Genomic DNA, 21,982 nt, shown 5'->3' with positions numbered 1-21,982 from the left:
AAGCTCGATGAATTACAACCCATTGTGCGTTCGTGGGCCCCACAATAATTGGCTCGTCGGCGGAGGGGTAATCGATTTGGTCAAAATGGAAGTAACTTACTAAAAAATAAATGAGAAAAAAATACGTCGTCCTGACATAACTAATTAGATATTAAAAATATCTATACAATTTAGGTGTTGGTCTTGTGAACGTTACCTACCAATAAAATAAATGATAAATAAGTAGACATAACACATCTGCTAATAATATATTGTGTGTTGGCGGTTATCCATGCATTACTACACGTGTTATAGTTATTATGCCGCCTCATCGTCGACAATATCGCCACCAACCACTGTGACAGGCAACAACTGTAACAACGGAGGCTCAAAGGCTTCGAAACGTCAAAAGATTAGCCATCAGTTTTCGGCAAAAGGTGGCCGTAATCAGAACGGAGGCTGCGGTGGTGGTCAACCTCTATCTGGACAAGGGCTACAGCAACAGTCGCATCACGCCATAGTGCCGGACCAACTCAAACTATACAGTGAGTTAATACTTGTAATATGCATTTATTCTTGGACTCTTGGTACGTATTACAGGTCACAAAATCTTCCACGAGGTCAAGTATAACAGTTTTATTTTGTCCCGGCTCCCGATGATTAAGTTATTTATTCATTTATCAGATAAAATATTGGATAAACTAACAGTTAGAATAAGACTATTTTTTCATCAATAGAAATCAAATACTTGTAAATTATAGCAATGGTAAAATATAAACAAAACATAAAAAATTACCTTAAAGACATTTTGTTATAAACAAAATAAAGGCCCTCATTGTCTAATCTTGATAAATAAATAAAAATCATTAGATTAATAAAAACAAAATAGCAGAGTTTCTAGTAAAGAATAAAAAAAATAGCAAAAGAGGAGAAACAATGGAGTTGGAAATCAGGATGGACAGAAATATAAAATTTGCCACATACATTTGTATATTGTATAATTTAGACATTTGGATAAAGTATATAAATAAATATTAAAAAATCATTAAAATATTTATCGGAAACCTAAATAACTATTAGATATAATTTGGACACTTAATTGTCAATCCCTCAATGTACCAAAATTGTTTTAAACAAAAAATAAGCATTGTAAAATAATATAAGATACTCCAGACCAAAAACAATAATCTAAAAATACAAAAACAAGTACAATTATAAATGAAAAATGTTATGAAATAATGATAATAAAAATATTTTAAATACACGTACTCGTACGCATTTCATTCCAGTCACCGTATTATTGTGTTTTCGATAATATTTTTTTTCGATTATAGGTTTTAGTGCGCAATCGATACGAATTAATTATAGGTATTGTTACTAACTAATTTAAAACAGTCTCGCAAAATCACGTTAGCAAGTCGAACTTGCGAAATGTACGTGATAATTAATACCCGTACAGAGCTCTACTAATCCATTGATATTTTCCAGGCAATCCAGACATACTGATATGTGGTAACTGTCGCGAAATGTTCACCGAACTGCAAGGTTTGTTGGATCACAAGAAGGAATACTGCAAGCTCAGGTTCACGTGCAAGTGTAACAACTCAGTCAAGCCCAATTTCAACAACAATAACAGTAATTTCTTATATTATTTGTATGGAATACTTTCAAAATATAAATAGTTTTAACAACGGTAACCTGCTATAGCCCTATTATGACACCATTAATGTTCATTACATCGTAGTATCCGTAATACTAAAAATTATAATAAATGCATATCGATTTCGGTGTATCTGTGGTATACAAGTTTAGATTTGCTTGTTCCGGCATACTATAGCAGCAAGTAGGCTACAGGGTCGTGACTCCACAACGAATCACCCGGAACCAACCTTAAAAAAAGTTCATCCATTACCAGACCTGACCTAAATACGTAATGCCCTACTATAACTAAAAAATATAAGACTATAAAGAAAATTACTATTTATATGACAACTTATAAAGTTAAAATCAACTACTAACGTTTTGTTATTATTAAAAAAATATATATCAAATTGTCCACTTTCGTCGTTTCGCAACATTTGCCGAGCCGAGTAATCGTCATGCGAAGTTCATTAAAAATGATTTAAATTAATTTGTGCCGACACTTACCAGATGTGCGAATAGTCCTTAAATATTATTATATTAATAATATTCATGTAAAAAAAAAAAAATGTGCGTAAAATAATTTAAAAGCGCTATTTGAGAAAATCGATAGTGTTATTACGGTCAAAACGGTAGTAAACATTATACGAGTACCTATAATAATATTATATAATAATTTTGACTTAAAAGAAAACCAATTAAATCGTCGGAACTATGCGAGTGACAGGACACCACGCACTGTACATAATATAATAGGAACCTGGCCAATTTTATTTATTTCCACTCGATCGGTAAACCGATCGACCATGATCTTATACTCTAAAGTACCTTAGCTTATAACATACTTAATTTATTATTAATTAACTAATGGTGTGTATAAGAGTTTATATTGTTTATAGTAACGATAGTCGATAATAATAGCATTTAATGAATTGTTCCTACACGACCTCAATTAAGAAAAATTTAATATTATACAAGAGTCAGTTACATCCATATAAATTCAGTTCAATGAAATATACAATATAACTTCCAAATTCATACACGCCCATTAATTTGAGCACGTGGCGTGGTCTCAAGATATTATTGGCACACAGCGTGACCAAAATTATAGCGTTCACTAATAATAGGTATAGGTATAATATTTGATGTCATAATATCTTCGATGGTAGAAACAAGAAACGTAGACGTATAGATCACAAGTATACATAATCCTAGAGACAAAAAATTCAATTTAAGAATATCTTTATTTACTATTTAATATTTTATTCTATTATTGTTTTCAAGATGTTTTTATTGTTAATAGTTATTTTTGCTTATCTAATATTCAACAATTATTTTGTAAAATTAAATATACAAAAGAGATCAGTATAATAAAAAATTTAACGTTGAGATAGTCTAATTATAAATTTAATAGTGAACATCAATGTTTTATTTAACTCCAATAGTTTATTGTTAATCAAAATCAAAATCATTGTATACATAGAATAACACAATATATGTGACTGATTAAATAGTTTTATACAGTTGTTATGTATAAATATGATATTAATTAGACATATTGTGGATTCTTTAACCAACAAATTTGAGAGAAATTATCAAAAAAATTAACTAACTATAGTTAACTGTTAAATTAAAAAAAATTAAATTAACTTGTTAATGTTCCCCTATATCCATCGTAAATATGTTTGATGACCAAAATATTGAGTAGGTAAATTCATTTTTACTTAATTAAATGTCCTTAGATATTCATCTTGTTTATTGTGCGTCATTTTTTTAAAAAATATATTCAATAATAAGTCGCGCGTAAATATACGAATATTACTTATTAATAACCAATTATTTCTTTTCCGTGCTTTTATTTCTGGTCACCCTTTTTCTTGAGACATTGATAATTTTAATTATTAAAGTGAGAACTTTCACAAGGTGGATTTTAAACTCGTACTCTAAACTATACTTGTCGATTATTTTTTTCGTGGTTGTGTTTGAATTTACATTCACCACGATTTTATTATAATACATAATATTTTAAACGATTTGTTTAATAGTATTTTATTAATTATTATTCGTAGACCATATTATTATATAATTTTCCTGTACGAATTTCTCAAGTTTTTTTCGTCCTGCAGAATGGCCCGGAAACTTGAACGAAGGCTGCATATCTTTGGTGTGCGTCCAGTGCAAAGAATCATTCGATAGCGCTTGGGATCTAATGGTGCACGCACAATCAGCACATATGATGAACGTCTACCAGTTGACCACTAGGGACCAGGTTACGGCGTCGCCTGTGGGTACAGAATCAGAAAACGGATCGACGGTAAGTTGGCTTCGCGATGATATGAAATATGTACCTATACTCACAACATTTCATACTCACGTCAACCCTCCTTTTTATTGACACTATTTTCTGGTCGTTATAACGACGTTATTATACTAATAAGTTATTAATAATAAAGTTTTAACAATATCAACATAATAAATGTTTGTAGGGTTTGAGATTTTAATAACCGATCGATGGTTAAAGTTCATATTATTAACTTTCTTGATATTATCTGTTAATCTTAAATTAGTTGTTTTCAGACTAATACGGTTATCGACAATCGTTATTTTTACACACGATAATTGGTTCAACGCTATTTAATTTATTACACAAATGAATTGGGTACTTACTATTCAATACTCGTACAATAAAACACCATTACATTAATTTTAAATCTTGGCAATAGAATCCAACTATATTTACCAGTATACCGGAAGACGGAAATTAAAAGCGTACTAAAATCGTATTATTATTATTGTACTCCGTTAACCCTAATTATAAATCGAATTAGCCTATTTTTATTTATATATAGTTTGAATCCTGACATTTGCGTGTAATGAACAAGATACAAAACAATTTCAATTAAATTAAATGTAGGTATTCGTATTTAGAAATTTTAAAGAAAAAATGTGATCTTAATCATATTTAATTTTATATTAACCAAATACAAGAGCCAAATTCATTATTTATTTAAAGTTATTTTATTTTCTTGTTTTTAATTTAATTATCTTCGATATTCTATTACCGTATTTCCGTGTTTTATATTATTATACAAAATGCGCTTATAAAGCTGCAACTGATTTCAGTCTGAAACATGAAAGATTTTACATCGATACAAACAAACGAGTAGCTCTTTGCGTTCACTAAGACGCAGTGTGGTACACTGTGGTGTCTAAATTATTTCCTCGTTTTAAGAGTTTAAACGTTTCTAAGACTTTTTTGACTCTGCACACAATACGAACAATGACTATTTTATGTTGGGCATGCTTTAGTTACGTTTAAACATGATAATCTTTTGATGTACTATCGTAACTGTACAAATCATGAACTCGTCAAACAGTCACAATATTATATTATTTAAACAATACATCTCACACACGCTCAGATTTGATTCGTACGAGAACATGAATAAATCCGAGTTAACCGTAAATCGATCATTGTGAACAATAATATTACGATCTCGTCATTCCGTTGTCATTTTCTCGCTCATTCGCTTCAGCCGATATCATTATACAACGAAACGTACCCAAAGAGTTTGGAATACCGTGATATTATGTTGGCCGGCTGTATACGAGGGTCGACTAATTTAACAAATGCGTTTCAGATGCGAGCGAAACGTAGGCAGGTTTACGCATAAGCCGGGTGGGTGGAGGAACGCACGCGTCAATTAAGCCGCGATCCCCGGGGGCATGTCCGGCAAGTTGATCTTTTATTTTATTCTTTTTGAGATTTTGCCAACGCGGTATAACACGAACGAATTCTGCCCGGCGTATTGTCGGTATGTGTTTTCATTTTTTTTTTTTTACACAAACGAGTGTATTTCCAAAAGGTCAGACCGAACAGCAATACCATTAGGTATCTCAAGGCACGTTTCCTGGCATTTTAATCCGTTTTGTTATACTACGCGATTAAATAACTTCTTTTTTTCTCCCATGATCCGTATCGTTTTAATAATCAATCTTTACGAGAACAATATTGAAATTAATTGCAATGTAAATAATTGTATCGTTGAACACGGTGAATATTCCAAAAACCGCTTATTTAAATTATAAAAACGCCGAACAAATGAAGTGTATCGACTAAATAATATAGACTTAAATGTATATATTATGCTATGCCGACCAAAGTTTATTTGATAAACTACAATCTATGTCTACCTATTACTCTGACACATAATTCGACGTAATAAAATCTAGTCTATTATTAGTATTATTACTATTTTCGTTTTAGCCCCTCGAGATGTTTTTGTAAAGTATTGGCCGAATATCATACTTACTTTATTATATTTTATATTTGAGGTTGCAACCATAGCGTGGATTGTCTAACACCATTACACTAGCTAGCTCCTACAGCTATAAAACCTCACAGGAATAGTGAAAATACAACAAAAACACATTTCACTGATTGTCCAACCGAAAAATGATATTTCAGAGACTCGTCAACTGTTCATCCTTCGTGACTTTATATACGTTTATTATTTTGCGACATATAGCAATACTACAGGTCAAAACGTATTTGGAATTTAATTATTCCATACAAATAGGTACGGTCGTTTTAAAAATAAAATAAAAGTCCTTAGAGTAAAAAAAAAACTAAAATTAATTCTACTGAAATTCGATATGAACAACAATAATTTGCTATACCTAGATAAAATAATGTTTATTACACTAAAGAAAATTACAATTTGGAAATCGGAATTAAATTATGTAAGAAAGTTAGTCTTGTATAAACCCAAAAACTACTGGACTTTTTTCAATGTATACTAATAGATTCCTTGAGATTTTGAAAATGTTTATAGCTTATTTTTTCGACCGCTTTAAATTATTGTAGAGTAGTTTACCACATGAATTTATTTTTGGCTTTTCGAATAATAAAATATTATTTTGTCTATTTGAATGGTTATTATTGTTAAAAGATTATTAAACCATTATTTGTAATAGAAATAATACGATAATTATTTTTATAATTTGCAACTATGATTTTCTTTCTTTATTGTACATTTATTTTCGATGTAAAAATACTTATAAATGAGTATAACGCAACATTAGATTTGCGTTGGCTCTTAAGCATTTATTAAATGTGTCTCCAGTGTTTAGTATTTAAATCAAAAATATATCCATGATTATTAAGAAGATGAATACCTTAAATTAATCATTATAATAGTATTTACATTGAATATTTCAACTGAAGCAAAACGCGTAACCAAAGAAAAATAAACTCTTTTTAACCCGGTAAAATTCAAATAATATTGCTATACTATATTTTATACCTATATAATAAATAATAAGCTCATCGTTTTACGGTGAAGTCGAAACTTTACTCGCCTGCACGTTGTACAGCGTGTGCGACGTTTGGTACTAAGTTGCGTGTCAGAGCTCTATATTTTAGATTTTTTTTTTTAATTTTCGGTCGTAAATTCGACGAGGACACAAATCCCGCGTTTTGTGTTTACCCGCGACGGGCGGGAGGCCGAGCTGGCTATACGCGTATAACTGTAGTATATCTGACGTGACGCGGATAGCGATGGCAATGACGAATACACAGGCGTTTCTGGTCGATTGACTTCGCGTGTCTCCTTTACAACGTAAGTGTACCTATGTACATAAACGCGATGAACGAATAATACCATACTGCCACTGCACTTGTCCGTCACGACACAACACCCTCCGACGCAACCATCTGGCGAGTGGTGACCGGCTTGCCGTTCCGAGGTCGTAATTAAAACACCGAACGGAATCAAAATATACACGTTATACGCGAATACACACATAGACACGTCGAAGAAATATATGTTTGTAGGTACTACGGGCAAGCTCGCAAACGCAACACCGCCCGGCGTAACGAGGGAACGGCCACACCCTAAAAACCGACGGAATGATAACCACCGGAAGTGATCAATCGTGGGCGTGGTGCGTGACGACCGGGCTTCGTGTCTAGGACTTTGTCTGACATTAAGTTATTAAAGTTACCGCTGCCGCTGTTACTATATTGGGAAGTAAATAAAAAACAACAATGCGATAACCCGTGAAGCGTGCTGCAAACACGACTTACATTATATCAACCGAAATCCACACACACACACAACGATTTCCTATGTTTATAATATACATGTGACCCGCTAAGGTATTCTATGTTGCCCGTTACACGTTTATGATTACACAAAATACGATTTTTTTATTAATTCATTGTATACATATATACATAATACATGCGTTTGTATGTGTGTGTGTGTGTGTGTGTGTGATTGAGTTAATACCAATCAATTCGAATAACGGTACGGATAGACAGACAGTTGATGAACGGTTTAACGAAAATTCTAAAAAAAATCTCAATCAAATCCAATAATGAATATAAAATGATATAGGGGCGATATTATAATATTTTGATAATCAAAGTGAAACTAAAATTTGAAGCATTACATATTGCAAATAACCAGAGCCGCGTTTGACGGAGGGCAATTGCCCCGGGGTGCGAAATTTTTTGAATTGTAATTTACTTAAGGGCGGCATATTTTAATTTACCCCGGGACGGCAACACAGCTTGACGCGGCTCACTGCAAATAACAGCCAACCATATTCAGCGATATCGTAGATACTCTTATATTTATTTAATTCAACTAATTTATATGTGACTCGTAAAATATTATTTTGTATATTATTGAGACGTGATGGGTGTGTGTATGTATGTATTGTATCATATTGTTATTGTATTATCGTCGTATCGATGTTATATATACTTATATCACTGGTGCGACGGGTAAAAACAGCGACCCACCCTGTGTGACAACAAAAGTCCATGAACACGTCACCGCCCGTCCTTAATTCACTCGCGACATGGAGACTTCACGGTGAATACAAATAGCTAGGGGAGTATTATAGGCGCCATCGTGTCGCCCATGACGATGCTTCAATATGTCGAAAGTCGAAACGGAATACGGACGTTATGTATATATATATATATCATGATTCATGTTATATGTTATATACATTGTTATTATTTATAGGCAAACATTCGTTCTACTGAATTTATATATTATCTTAAATTATTATCATTAATCAAAATTATATACATATGAAAAAAAAAACAACAATCGACATTCACAAAAACAAAAATCTGAGTTTTCCAACTTTCCAAGTATTAATAGCTGTTATTCAAAAATAATTCAATACACATTTTTAAAACTTACTAGTAATTAATTATATACATAAATATAATTATAATTATATTAAATAATAGATTATACTTTTTCCCACCGGATAGTGACGAATTCAGATCTTTTGCTTTGTAATAATATGTATAATAACTATTTATAAACATTTTATCTTATAATAAGTAATAGCAATAATAATGCGTTGTTACGAAAATATTTTTTTTCCCGATCCGTGTCCGCTGTCCAATTTTTAATCCATTACATGGAGTGTCTGATGAAACTTTTGGAGTACTTCTTCCTACAAAAAAAAAAAAAAATAAAAATAATAATAATAAAAATATACGATATACAATATAAAAAATATACCAAACTCGTTAAACGAAAGCCTCTGCTGAAAATAAAAAGAGTTAGTTAAAAAGTTTTCCTATCTTGATGTTTTTGGCGTACAAGCTTAGTTATTATAGAAGTGTCTTATTGTTGGTACTATAGTTCAAATACTTATAAATGGTATCATATCGACGTGATAGAATCAACTGTATAATATTATATTATATTAAAAACATTATACATTATGCGTATACGTTCGAACATTCGTGGTACTTAAAAACAAGTTGACTTGCACAATATAAAATTTGAAAAACGCGCCGTGGAATTAATATGTAGTGGTTTTTGTTAATTAAGCTCATAACAATTACGTAGCGATATTACCGGGATAGAAACTTTTCTTTTATGTATTTTTTTTTTCACTTCGATATATTTTCAATCGGCCGAGAACGTTTTTGGAGTATTCGTTGGTTGTGACTTGTGGGCTGTAGTTGTTGTCGTTATTTTTTTTTTTTTAATACCTAGTCAAGGAATTTTTCAAACACAATTCACTTTCCTTTGCCCGTTTTGCCGACAAGACCTATCGTTTGCACTCCGCCAAAATTGTTTTAGCCATTTGATGTTGTTCCATCGCCGATCGCTTTGATAAAACAACCTTTTGTTATCAGCGTGTTTTTATTATTGCGTGGGTGTTCGATTAATTTCTAAGACATTGAGGTATCTTTTCATTCACCACTCCTCGGATCCTGGTTATCCTAATATTTTCTACGTGGCTATATTTTCGAAAAACTCATCATAATATACATAATGATATTTGTAATTGAATATCAATTTTCTCAGATACCTCGGAGTGTTTTCGGATGAAAGCTTTATCGTTTTTAAATCTTAATCAACGCTTTAAAGTTTCTTAAAACTTCAAATAGTATCAATTCTATACGTATATATGCGTAATAGTATTGATCAATCGCACCAAGTATAATATTTATATATTACGCGTTGGTAGTTGTTTTCAATGTGATATAAAAATTATATTATATAACTGGCTCTAGTAGTCTAGTTCAGGGCCATCACTGATATAATAGTCAATTAAAAATGTGATGTAAATATAATAATCCACGAGTCAGCGCTGTAACTAAATTATCTATTTTTATAAATTTATAATATTGTATTATTGAAACATATTAAAAATTAAAACAAAAACCATACTGATGCATTCTGAGTTACCAGAGGATTAAATTTCATGACGACAAACGCATAGGAACAAAAAAAGAAACATTTGCTTGGATAAACCTCAGTTGTTTATTACAGAACTATACTTTGTACACCTATAATATAATATGAAAAATATTAGATATATTGTAGTCAATTTTCAACACTATGGATTATAAAAAAAATTCCATTTTCCAATAAATGTTATTTTATTTGTATACACGAGAAGGCTCGTGTATACAATTAGTTGAGAAAACTAATCGGGGGACGATACGTGCATGAATGAAAAAATAATAGTAGGAATGCTACCTACAGTATATAACACAGTATGTTCAGTAATATATGGTGAAAACTATGAAAAATAATAACAATGATAATAATAATTTCATTTTTGATTTATCACAATTTCAGTGTTCCGTTGGCGCTCAAGTGAACATCGACGAAGACGCAAACGGGTCGGCTGACGAGTCTCTGTGCGGAGGCCGTAACGAGTTGTACGAACCGATGGACAATGATCGCGTTCGTGATGACACCTCTCCAACGGCAATGAGCTTCATCGGCGAAACGGAAAAGGAGTTGACCGATGCACCGCAGATGACATCTTCCTGTCAGACTTGTCTCATACAACAGCCTAACATCCAAGCACTTATGGGCGTCCACTGAACCGCAAACAAATAACAATATTATATACCGTATACATATATAATATTATCATTTCGTCGCCATAATATATTATAGTATATTATTATATCATAAATAGGTAATTATCTATAAGTAAGCAACGAACCCGACTTAACGACCACCGCTGTCACGATTACACTTTATAGAGGTCGTGTCATTTTTTCGGTTTTTGATATTTGAACGTCTATGGTACAAAAACACAATTTTTAACAAAAAAATGCATCGTTTTTTGATTTTCCTAATAATTTAGAGGGGAAAACTAACAAAATAATATGTTTTCAAATACACACCATTATAACATCTCTATTTTGAACTTTTAGAAACACGAAATTATATTTCATACTTTTCCTATCATAAAACATTATTCACATGTTACTTGTTGATAAAAATGAATAAACCTCGAGACATAAGATCAGTAATGTGTGTTATGATCCACCATAAAATATATTAATGATCTTGTATTTTCCCCATAAGAGAGAAACTAAAATTTAATTTTTACTTTTTCGTTAACAAATTATAAGTATTCTGTCACACGTGATTCCCTCTTTGATTTTCAAGCATTTTTGGAATAAGTTTTAGGAATTTTTTAATTTGATTATAAAATTAAATATCTAACATATGGAAGTAAAATATTTTTAGTTATATTTTTAAACTCTAATTTTTTTATATATTCTAGTTAAAAACCAGATACCAATTGACTCTAAGTATTTTAAAAATAACTTAAAATTGTATCGTTTGTTTATTATGTACAATATAATATATAATTGTTAACAGTATCAATGTAATCAGTACGATCATTCTAAAATATTGGTTTTAATAAAAATGAAAGGGAAAAAGGTGTGAAAAATTTCATTACAAAATTACAACAAGATGTAAAATAAATGGTTTTCTCCTCTTATCGAAGCTTACAAACGTTTTATTGTTGTTATATTTTAAAAATGTTAAGATATTTACTATTATTAATTGTCATAAATTATTATTTTTTAGTATTTTAATATAAAAAGGAATAAACCTAGTTTCTGTGAAAGGAAGAGGGTCAAACACATCCTCAAAATGGGTGGCTACTAGTTGCGTCCCGCGGTAAAAATTTCCTCCCGAATTCTGGGTTGAGTGATTTTAGCGTGTATGATATTAATATGTTATCAAAGAACCTGCGCTTGTGAAAGATGGATATGAGCAATTTCACTTAGCTTTTCGTTAATATTGATAACAACTGTTCGTTTTAATTGATTACTTACAGTCTGTTTAATTTTCATCACTTTATTTTTTGTGGTCATGTTTTGCATAACTTGTTTAGTAATCACATTATTCGTATTTAATTGAGAATGCGCCTTATAAGTATTTTTAACACTGCAATGTCAATTAATATATTTTTCAAACATTTATAATAACGAAATTTATATCAGTCGATTTTTCTCACTACACATGGTTTTTTTCTTATTCGCTATTATAAATAAATAGTAAAACACGAATACAATTGTAAAATAAAACTGTCAATGTAAACTATATAATATTATATAGGTACAATAAATACAGCAAATATTAATCGGGCAACGATTCAGATTAGAACTTTTTTATAGATATATTTGGCACGCAGTTAGTATGTAACAAGACTTTTATTCAATCTGCTTGTGTTAAATAATAATAACGTGAATTCAAAAATACGGTCAATTGTGTACACTTTTTAACACCAGTATTTATTATACCCTGTTAAAAGCATTATAAAATACTTATAGTTTTTTTATGGCAATAAAAATCATTAAAAATGTTCTAACGATATTCATCAAACCATTTTAATCATTTTAATTATACTTCTAAGTGCTACTTCTAATTATTTCTAAATATTGCATTATTTTGATTAATTTCATTTTTGGGTAAATGGGACTATTATTATAATATACAGTCAACTCACGATAATATAACGGAGCTCAGTTTAACGAAAATCTCGATACAACTAACGTAACTGTCGTTCCTTTATAAATACCTTGAATCTTGATCTATAATACAAATATCGATTAACGGACTTTACCTAACCTAACTTCACGGTTTTCTAGATCCCTTGAAATTCGGTATACCGTGAGTTGACCGTATGTAGTGCCATATTTGTTATTAGGATTTATTTCTATGTTAGGATATAAATATTTAAATAACAATAATAGCTAACAACCACACTGTGTTAGACTACAATGAGCCACATAATTAACAAAAAATGTAAACTTTTTCATATTTAAAAGTCGAATTGTTTTAGCTGTCATTTAAATCTTCTAAAAAACACAATAAAAACTCACCTCGAACTTTGTTTGTCACATTCAACGAAAACATTAAATTTATAGTACAATGTTTTACTTACGATATAAATTTGAATGACATTTGATTTGCAATGAGACTGTCACGTGGTAGCGCGGTATATATTTAAATCCATTGTAAAAATAATAATTACCTAAAAATAACATGTCACTGGGGGGGGATTAGCTTAAAGCTTAAACAAATATTCATTTTTCTTTCTTATTTTATGAAAGTTTAAGTCAACATTTTAATACAAGGCAATAACGCCTAAATTCAGGTTTTAAACATTGTTTAAATTTCAGGATTTTTTAATAACCTTTTTTATTAAACCACACAAATAATGGTATTGTAGTGATGAAAGTATTGTATACCAACAAAATTATATGAATATATATTAAACAACTACTTATCGTTGTGAACTGTTACGTGCATGCATGTCTTATACAATTTTATTTATTTTATTATTTTCATTTCAGATTTGCTTTTCAAACTAACACTACCGCCAGAACACTAGGTAACTTCCGCACCATTCATACGGTCAATACAGCAATATTATTATTATTATTATTATTATCATTATTATTATCATCATCATCATCATTATTATTGTGATTGTTGTTATTGTTATTATTGTAATATAATATTATAATGTACGTAACCTATAACGTATGTTAAAAAAACATGACGTATTACGTTTATATTACATTAAATATGTTTAAGGAAAATTTGAATCCCTTGACGATTCTTTGCAAAAGTACTTAAGAGTTCAGTTGGATATTATTATTATTAAATAGAAATTATTATTAATTTACTTGCTAGTTAAAAACAACTTTTTTTAATAATTTTCTTTTTCATCACTACATAATATTTATACGTACATTTTTAAGACCACCTAATACTTGTGTACGGTGAACGTAACACTCATCGTTCAAGGCGCCTATAATAATATTTATATATATATAATAAATGTATCGTTTTTATTTTATTTCAACTATAAAATAATGCACAATAACAATATCGGAGATTCTACGAATGCATATAATACATGTATCGATTTTAAGCAGAATAATTTTTCATGCTTGACGAAACAAATTACAATTATGCGTGTAATATAGATAGGTATGATTACTAGGTATGTATTGTATACAGGGCAATTCATTGAAATGTTAACACTCCTCAGGCAGCATTTGAAAATATTATAATCACAAATAATAAAATGTGAAACGGTTTGGCTAGATTAGGTTAGTACCTATAATATAATATAATATAATACAATATTTGGAGTGTATAATCATTCTTAAATGCTTTCTGGGCCATTTTCTCAAAAAGTTTTAAGCAATTTTAGAGAAAAAAAAATTTTCTTATAATTTGAACTCGTTTTAATAAAATATTTTGAAAAAAAATTATATTTTTATTATTTTTAATAACAGCTATCATGTATTAACGTATTATTTTGCAAATTAAATTGCGTATATCATTAAAAAAATTTAAACAATGATGATATAAAAATAATTATAAAAATATACATAATAATATAATAAAAATAGTTAAATAATAATTAAAATATTTCCAAAAACTTCTAGAGAAACTGAAAAACCGATTACCCGACTATTAAAAGAAACACCATGCATACAATTCAATCGTATTGGATTTCGCATTGAAACTACAAAAAACTGTTTCAAAAAGTTATAATATCATACTTACTCTGCATCATACTACGCTTATATAATATTTCACTTATCAGTGTTCGGAATAAAACTCAATGATTAACAGATGTTTTGAGGTCATAAATATTACATTTAAAATGTAATGAATACATTATAAATTCATTGAATTAATAAATAGTTAGTGAAATTAATGCAATCGTCATCCGTAGTTAATTTTGTTTAGCTATATGTTAATTAAATATAAAATATATTTTTGCCTAACACTGATGATAATATATTCTTATGATAATTATAATAAATTATGTGTATAAAAAAAAATTTCTGTTGTTCACTCGACTAGCGTATACTTTAGGTACAATTTTTTTTTTTTTTTTATAATATAATGTTAAGTAATACATATCATTACGTTTAAACGCATAACGGTTAGACCATTATGTATCAAAGTTTATATATTATTAAATTTTTTGTCATAAATATTATATCCATGTGTATAAACAATCATATTATACCCACTTAGCCTACAACAATTGTGCGGTCTAATATCATTGTACTCTAGTCTTATAAATATATAATTTATTGTATCTAATAAATTGTTTGGCAATATTTAAAAGTATAATATACGTGTTATACATTTATTTTAACCTGTTTCAGCGCTAACCACGACTGTAGTCATACGTTTTACTACAATATATGCAGTGTGTATGTATATTGTACATAATGGTTTTTTTTTTTAATATAAAAACTAATTTCCTTGAAAAGTATTCATTTTTTCAAAGATTTTTTTTTTACAAATAATATGACGAAGGCATTACCGTACAATATTTTCAAAAAAATCATGTTTAATAAATTACAGTGAAAAAAATTAGATTATCGTTTTTTTTCGAATGAAGTTCATCGTATTATACGGTTAGGTATAGGTTAGCTAGTAGTTTCAAAAGCATTTGAAAGTATAATCTTTAAATATGTTTAAAAATTTTAAATATAAGAATTTAAATAAATGCATTAAAGAAAAAACAAGACGGGGAAGGACATGCTTGCAGTTGAATTACCCTGTGTAAATATAATATCAGAATTAAAAATATCGTGCACTTGTTTAATTTTAACTTTAAGTGCTATATTTTTCTGATGTATTGTATTTTATATTGATGTTTAGCTGCTCCATTGTTTTTTTCTGTACATGACTGCAAAATACTTGGCCGTTAAGACGCGGTAGAACTAGTAAACGGGAGTAAGATATGGTGTTTTTTACATAAATTACTGACTGTATACGTATAATTCAGCACTTAAATGTTAAACAGCTTTTCCGAGAATTAAATGTAAACCCTATATAGATTGTAAAAGATACCTACCTGGTTTGTAAAATTAATTTATTGTTAAGCTATTTAGATTTTTTTTTTAAACAATTCTCCATGAATAGAACTATTCATTTATTGTTTCCGTTATAAAATGTAATATTATAGAGCAATTTACGTTGCTAAACATTCAAATGTTGTATGGATTAATTAAAATATTAGAATCAATAGCAATTAATAGACAGAGTATTATTAAACTTAAAGATGAAAAAATTGTACTGTCCTTCACCTACCTTAACAATTTATTTTAAATTCTTTCAAAAGCAAGATATGAGTAGGTACTTGTATGTGAAATATCACAAATTATCATAAAAACATAAATGATTTTCTGCAAATAGCTTGAGCATGTACTCAAGTTATCGGTTGGATCTACAAAATTAATGACAGCAGTAAAATATTAATGTGTATAGCTGTGGTTAATTTTTCGGTGTTATATTCGAGTAAACAGTTTAATCGACGGTATAATTATTATTTATTACAGTGAGAAGATTTTCTATTCTTCTATTTAGAATCTCTATCAAAAGCTCTTATGTTGTCTCCCAGCTGCAAATTTTATCAAATATATATGTTGGTATACTTTAATCAGATAGATACCAAAATAATAAAAATAATATTGTATAGCGATTGTGTAATAACATTATACAACATAATAACAGTATTTTACGTATTGAGTAATGATATTTAAATACATTTATTTGTATCAAATACAAACACAAATACTTAACGAATTATTTTAAATACAGTTTTTTTATATTTAATTCAAATTATATTGATCACTCTTGTCTATTTTTTTTAAGTCACGATGTACAATTTTACAAGATTACAATGCTAGAAGAAAAATGTGTGTTTTGTATTGAGCATACAATGATTAGCCGGTGATAATTTTGACCATAATAATCAGTGCTTGAATTGTGGGTGGACGTGGGGGGACGGAGTCCGCCTTCTCTTTTTTTTTTAGCTTACACCTTCTATTTATTTGAAACGGAACGCTGGAAACGCAACATTTGCTGTAGTGAATTTGTAAATCATCAGTTTTTTCTGATGCAAAATATACCTATAACCTATAGCCATAATATTTGTATATTTATATAGACTATGAAAAAAAAAATTAGTTAATAATAATGGGTAATTGATATAATCAATCGTTAGGCTCCGGCGATCACACCTAGACCTTTTTCTATGCGACCGCTGCGATCCTAGATATTGTGAACGTGACTATTTTTCACGTTTTATTATAATAATATATATAAGAAGAAGATGTCAAATCTATGAATGTTTTTTCAACAAATTTTAAACTAATTTACTTTCAACAGTGATAGGCCACAGTTGAGTTAATTGCTCATTTGTTTTAGGAAATCTATAAAAAAAAATTTTCATAACTAGGTGCTTATAAATAATAAACTTAACCAAATGAAAGTGGATATATGTATTACTAAAAAAAATCTTGTATAATAGACAATTATTATACGTTACAATTTTACAAACATTACCAAAAAAAAAAAAAAACACAACGTTTTCGTAATGTGTACAATGTTTGAACAGATTCGTATGTCATTCAACGACGTCGCAGCCACCGAATAATCGGATCAGAATAGAATCGCACACGTTGTCAGATCATCACAGCGGCACGCAAGACGGGCAGCTCAAATGAGAACGATACACCCGTAACGCGGAACTCTGACGAGTCACTGGAACTGTGCCATTTGCTCGCTAGATCCGACGTACGCGCGACTTGTCATTTCTGCGGAACGTAACCCGCCGTAGTTCTGCGCATATGTCGACAATGACAATAACGCACAGGGAAAACGGGATTTTACAAATATACGTTCTGTTTGGGAAACATACTTGAACACTTACGAGTAATGTATTCCTACAAATGAATGTTTATCGCATAACACGGGAACAGAAAATATAAAATATGCAAATATAATGTGATGAACAGTGTTCGCGCAAACGCAACAAACAAACCATTAACGCACTGCCCGAACGGTGTCAGACTTATATTATAGGCCAAGATCGAATTTTGTTTGTGCATACCAGAGCTTGAGTTAAGGAAATGGTAGAGCTGCGAATAGGTATGAATAAAATCACTATTTAATAATACGAGTACAAGCAATATAATATGCAGGCAACATAATATGTTGAATATCAAAATATCTTTGACAAAAAATATAGATACCTCATGCCTTTCCTAATCGCGCAAATGTGCTCGGGGTGGGTCTTGCTACGACGGTGGACAGACGGTGAATGTGAATGTTAGTCGTTTCGCCGGGCCTTTTATACCCGATTCATTCACAGATAACAAGAAATCGTCGAAACCCCAATAGTGCAACCGCTGATAATCACACAATTTAAATAAAAGTTATTATAAGAATAAAATAATTATAACAATAATAAAAATAGTAATATTAATAATAATAAGATTAAGAATAAGAGTAACAATATAAAGGAAAAGAAGAATCTAGAACCTTATCCGTGCACCCCCCCCCCACACCGAACGGAAAAATCCCCCCTCTCGGACAAAAAATTAAAAGCTAAAATATTAAACAACTATTTATTATGTACAAACTTTTCACGGGATTTTAAGATTTCTCCAGAGTTTTTCGTATTCGCGTAATTTGCGTCTTTTGAAAGCCGTGCGTATATACGACTTTTTCGCACTTTGCGTTCGTAGCGGTCGCGATCGCGGTAACGAGTACGACCGCCGACAACAGTCCCCCGGACGTTTTTCTTCGTTTTTTTTATTTTCGCACATAGAATCGCGGACGCCGATCGACGTACAAGATATTTATTCTATTATTATTGCTTAAATTTTCACGTATATAATATACATTTGATTCGAAACCCATTTGTCGATGTACAATACTGTTTTTTTGATTCAATAAATTGCATTTTATCGTATTTATATTTTTTTTTTTGTTCTTGGTAGCTAAACTTTTATGTCATATATCTTCAACCACGGGTTGTGTTGTATACCATAAAAGTGTTTCTCGACGACGTTTGTGTCGCACAATACTGTATTCATGTACATGGGTGTATATATGTAATAATACATAATACGTTTTTTGTAGGTGTATTGATGAGTTATTAATAACGTGTTATATATCTTTATAAATCGTAATTTAAATTATAATGTTATTGGATAATGTGTAATAAACAAATAAGTGTTTCTTTATTTTAAAATATTTTTATATAGTAAATTTAATGATTTTTGGGGATTACGAGTGGCTTAAGCTGATGTGGCCGATGTGGGAGATATTCTATAGCAGTGGTCGACAACCGGCGGCCCTCACGATTATTGTATACAGACCGCTTTAGATTCTAGAACGACAAAATTTTTTCTACTTTAAAATCACACACAAAATTCAGATGAATTTCTGACGCACCAAATGAAAAATGATGAAAAAAATGCACATCTTTGTAAAGACAATTCATTTATCGCTCTACTATTTGAAAAAACCAGTTTTATACTTATTTTATATCGTCAATTTTTAATTTTAATTTTATTTGAATCCTGTCTTATATAGATGTTAATTTAATGCAGACAGTTTATTTTTATAAACTATGCAGTTAGTTGCGAGGAAACCATTAAATTCCCAAAATTATGTTTGCTATATTATATTATTTTAGAGTATATTTAATTGTAATTTAATCATCTATCAAGATACATACAAATTACATATTTTTTGCTCTACAAGGTTTGTTATGATATGTTCAACATAATTAATCTTTGTTTTGTGTTTATAATTTGTATGGCATGCTTTATCTACGGGACAGTCGGAAGGACGTTTGAAATGTTTGAATTGATAACTGATCAATACGGCCGAAATGTAAGTACATCATTTTTAGTATCACTTCACTATTTTTTATCGACATGCAAATCTGTCTTATTTTTGTTCCGAAACCATGTATTCTGTAAGACAGTGGCGGATCTAAAGGGGTACATTTGAATCACATGATTCACGAAAATATTAATGGTGAATGTGATAGGAAAAAGTAGGCTGGACAATTTTTAAAGGTTGATTATTGAATTATAAATAATAAATATAATATATATATATAGCCGTACATGTGTACTCAGTGGAAGTTGTACAGTAATAACTAATAATTAATAGTAATAGACAAATAGACAAAAATACCTTAGGCGTGGTAAAGTATTAAATAGAAATATTGAATGAATTTATTAATTTGATATCCAGAGAAGAATTTATTAGGTCTTTAGGAAGAGATTTGATGAGCAAAAAAAAAAAAAAAAGTCCTAAAATTCAAAGAATATAATTATTTGAGAATAATCCACATTATTCGATTTTAGATGGGTGGGTGGGTAGTGGTATAACAATATTAAATTTAATTCGAGGAAACAAATGTTCAAACTGCCACTGATGTAAGACATATATCACTCCACCATAACTATTGACCGGCGACCAACCGTCAGTTCTACATTGATAAATGGTATACGCCGTAATGATTCTTTCGAATAAAAGTAATCAATAATAATAAATAGTAGTATTGTTTATAATATAATAATATTTTGTGGTCTTAAGAAAATAATTTCCCCCTTCAATCAAATGATGAATGTACATCATTTTATGCATTTAATACTGACTAACTAGTGTATATCTATATATAACGCATTCCGCTGGTAAAAAAATGACTAAAATTCTTTGGTTTAATTTCTTATTTCAAGTGTGATACGACCATCAGGACGACATTAAGACCTGTCACGCCACCGTGCTTTGAATGCACAACGCAGACTGCAGAACATCCTGAAAAATTATGTATTGAACAGGTCGTAACGTTCAAGTATGCGTGTACGGATAGTCCGTGCTTTACAACAGACCCGTGTAGTTGTACTCATAAATCTGGGTGCAAGAAAATCAAATCGAAAACACATAGACCGTGCCATTTAAAACACACGAAAGCCGCGTATAGAAGAACTAAGTAACAATATTTTTAACACTATACATTATACATGTGTAATACCTATTAATACCTATTTATTATATTATAATTTATTACACTATGATGTAGCATTGCGAAGTTTTTTATGATTTTTTTTTCTTTATCAAGTCGCGCGCGTTTTTCATTCCTTATTCTTTGGCCGTTGTTTATATTTGCAAAAGTGATCTAATCTTCTAGGCTTATACAAAATTAGGATGCGTCAATTAATGAATTGCCTAAACAGTTTTAAATCAGACAGTGACTGAAACGTAACAAACCGTCATCTATATTCAGAATAACAAAATAAAAATATATATTTACCTAATTACCTATAGCAAATCACAAATAAATGACTAATAAGATATATAAAGATTAAATTTCGTTCGAAACGCCGTATTTTTTAGTGATTATGTTAAACTCTCCGAGTACATTTATTAAATGCTACAAATCTAGATCCTTATATTAATAACAATATAACATACGCATTATAATGTTTATCATCTTGTTATAATGTAAACCTGTGTCCTGTTGTAAATTAATAAAATATTGAATTTAAAATGCACTGTAGTTTTCATTTATTTGTGTGCGATAGATTTTTCAATTACTATGACGCTCTCTACCGGCAAAATACTATACTGAGCACATATCTATTTCTCATATAGATGTCGCTAAGCGATACGACCTCAGATTATAATATAAATATTATATTTATTAC

The 21,982-nt window shown here is 29.9% G+C and overlaps 1 protein-coding gene across 1 annotated transcript in view; it reads left to right on the top strand.

The window, feature by feature from the left end:
- Positions 1–14,703, top strand: part of LOC113553271 (heterogeneous nuclear ribonucleoprotein C-like 3) — a 119,717-nt gene extending 105,014 nt beyond the window's left edge. The window contains exons 6-10 of the mRNA XM_026956511.1: positions 295–524; positions 1,468–1,614; positions 3,747–3,934; positions 10,752–11,100; positions 13,784–14,703. Coding sequence (XP_026812312.1) covers positions 295–524; positions 1,468–1,614; positions 3,747–3,934; positions 10,752–11,003 — 817 coding nt within the window. The 3' untranslated portion in view covers positions 11,004–11,100; positions 13,784–14,703. The remainder of the gene's footprint in view (positions 1–294; positions 525–1,467; positions 1,615–3,746; positions 3,935–10,751; positions 11,101–13,783) is intronic.
- The last annotated feature ends 7,279 nt before the right edge of the window (positions 14,704–21,982 follow it).

Source organism: Rhopalosiphum maidis, chromosome 2 (genome assembly GCF_003676215.2).
Source record: "Rhopalosiphum maidis isolate BTI-1 chromosome 2, ASM367621v3, whole genome shotgun sequence".
NCBI classification, from domain to species: domain Eukaryota; kingdom Metazoa; phylum Arthropoda; class Insecta; order Hemiptera; family Aphididae; genus Rhopalosiphum; species Rhopalosiphum maidis.
The sequence above is the reverse complement of the archived record's forward strand: the minus strand, read 5'-3'. Positions and strand labels throughout refer to the sequence as shown.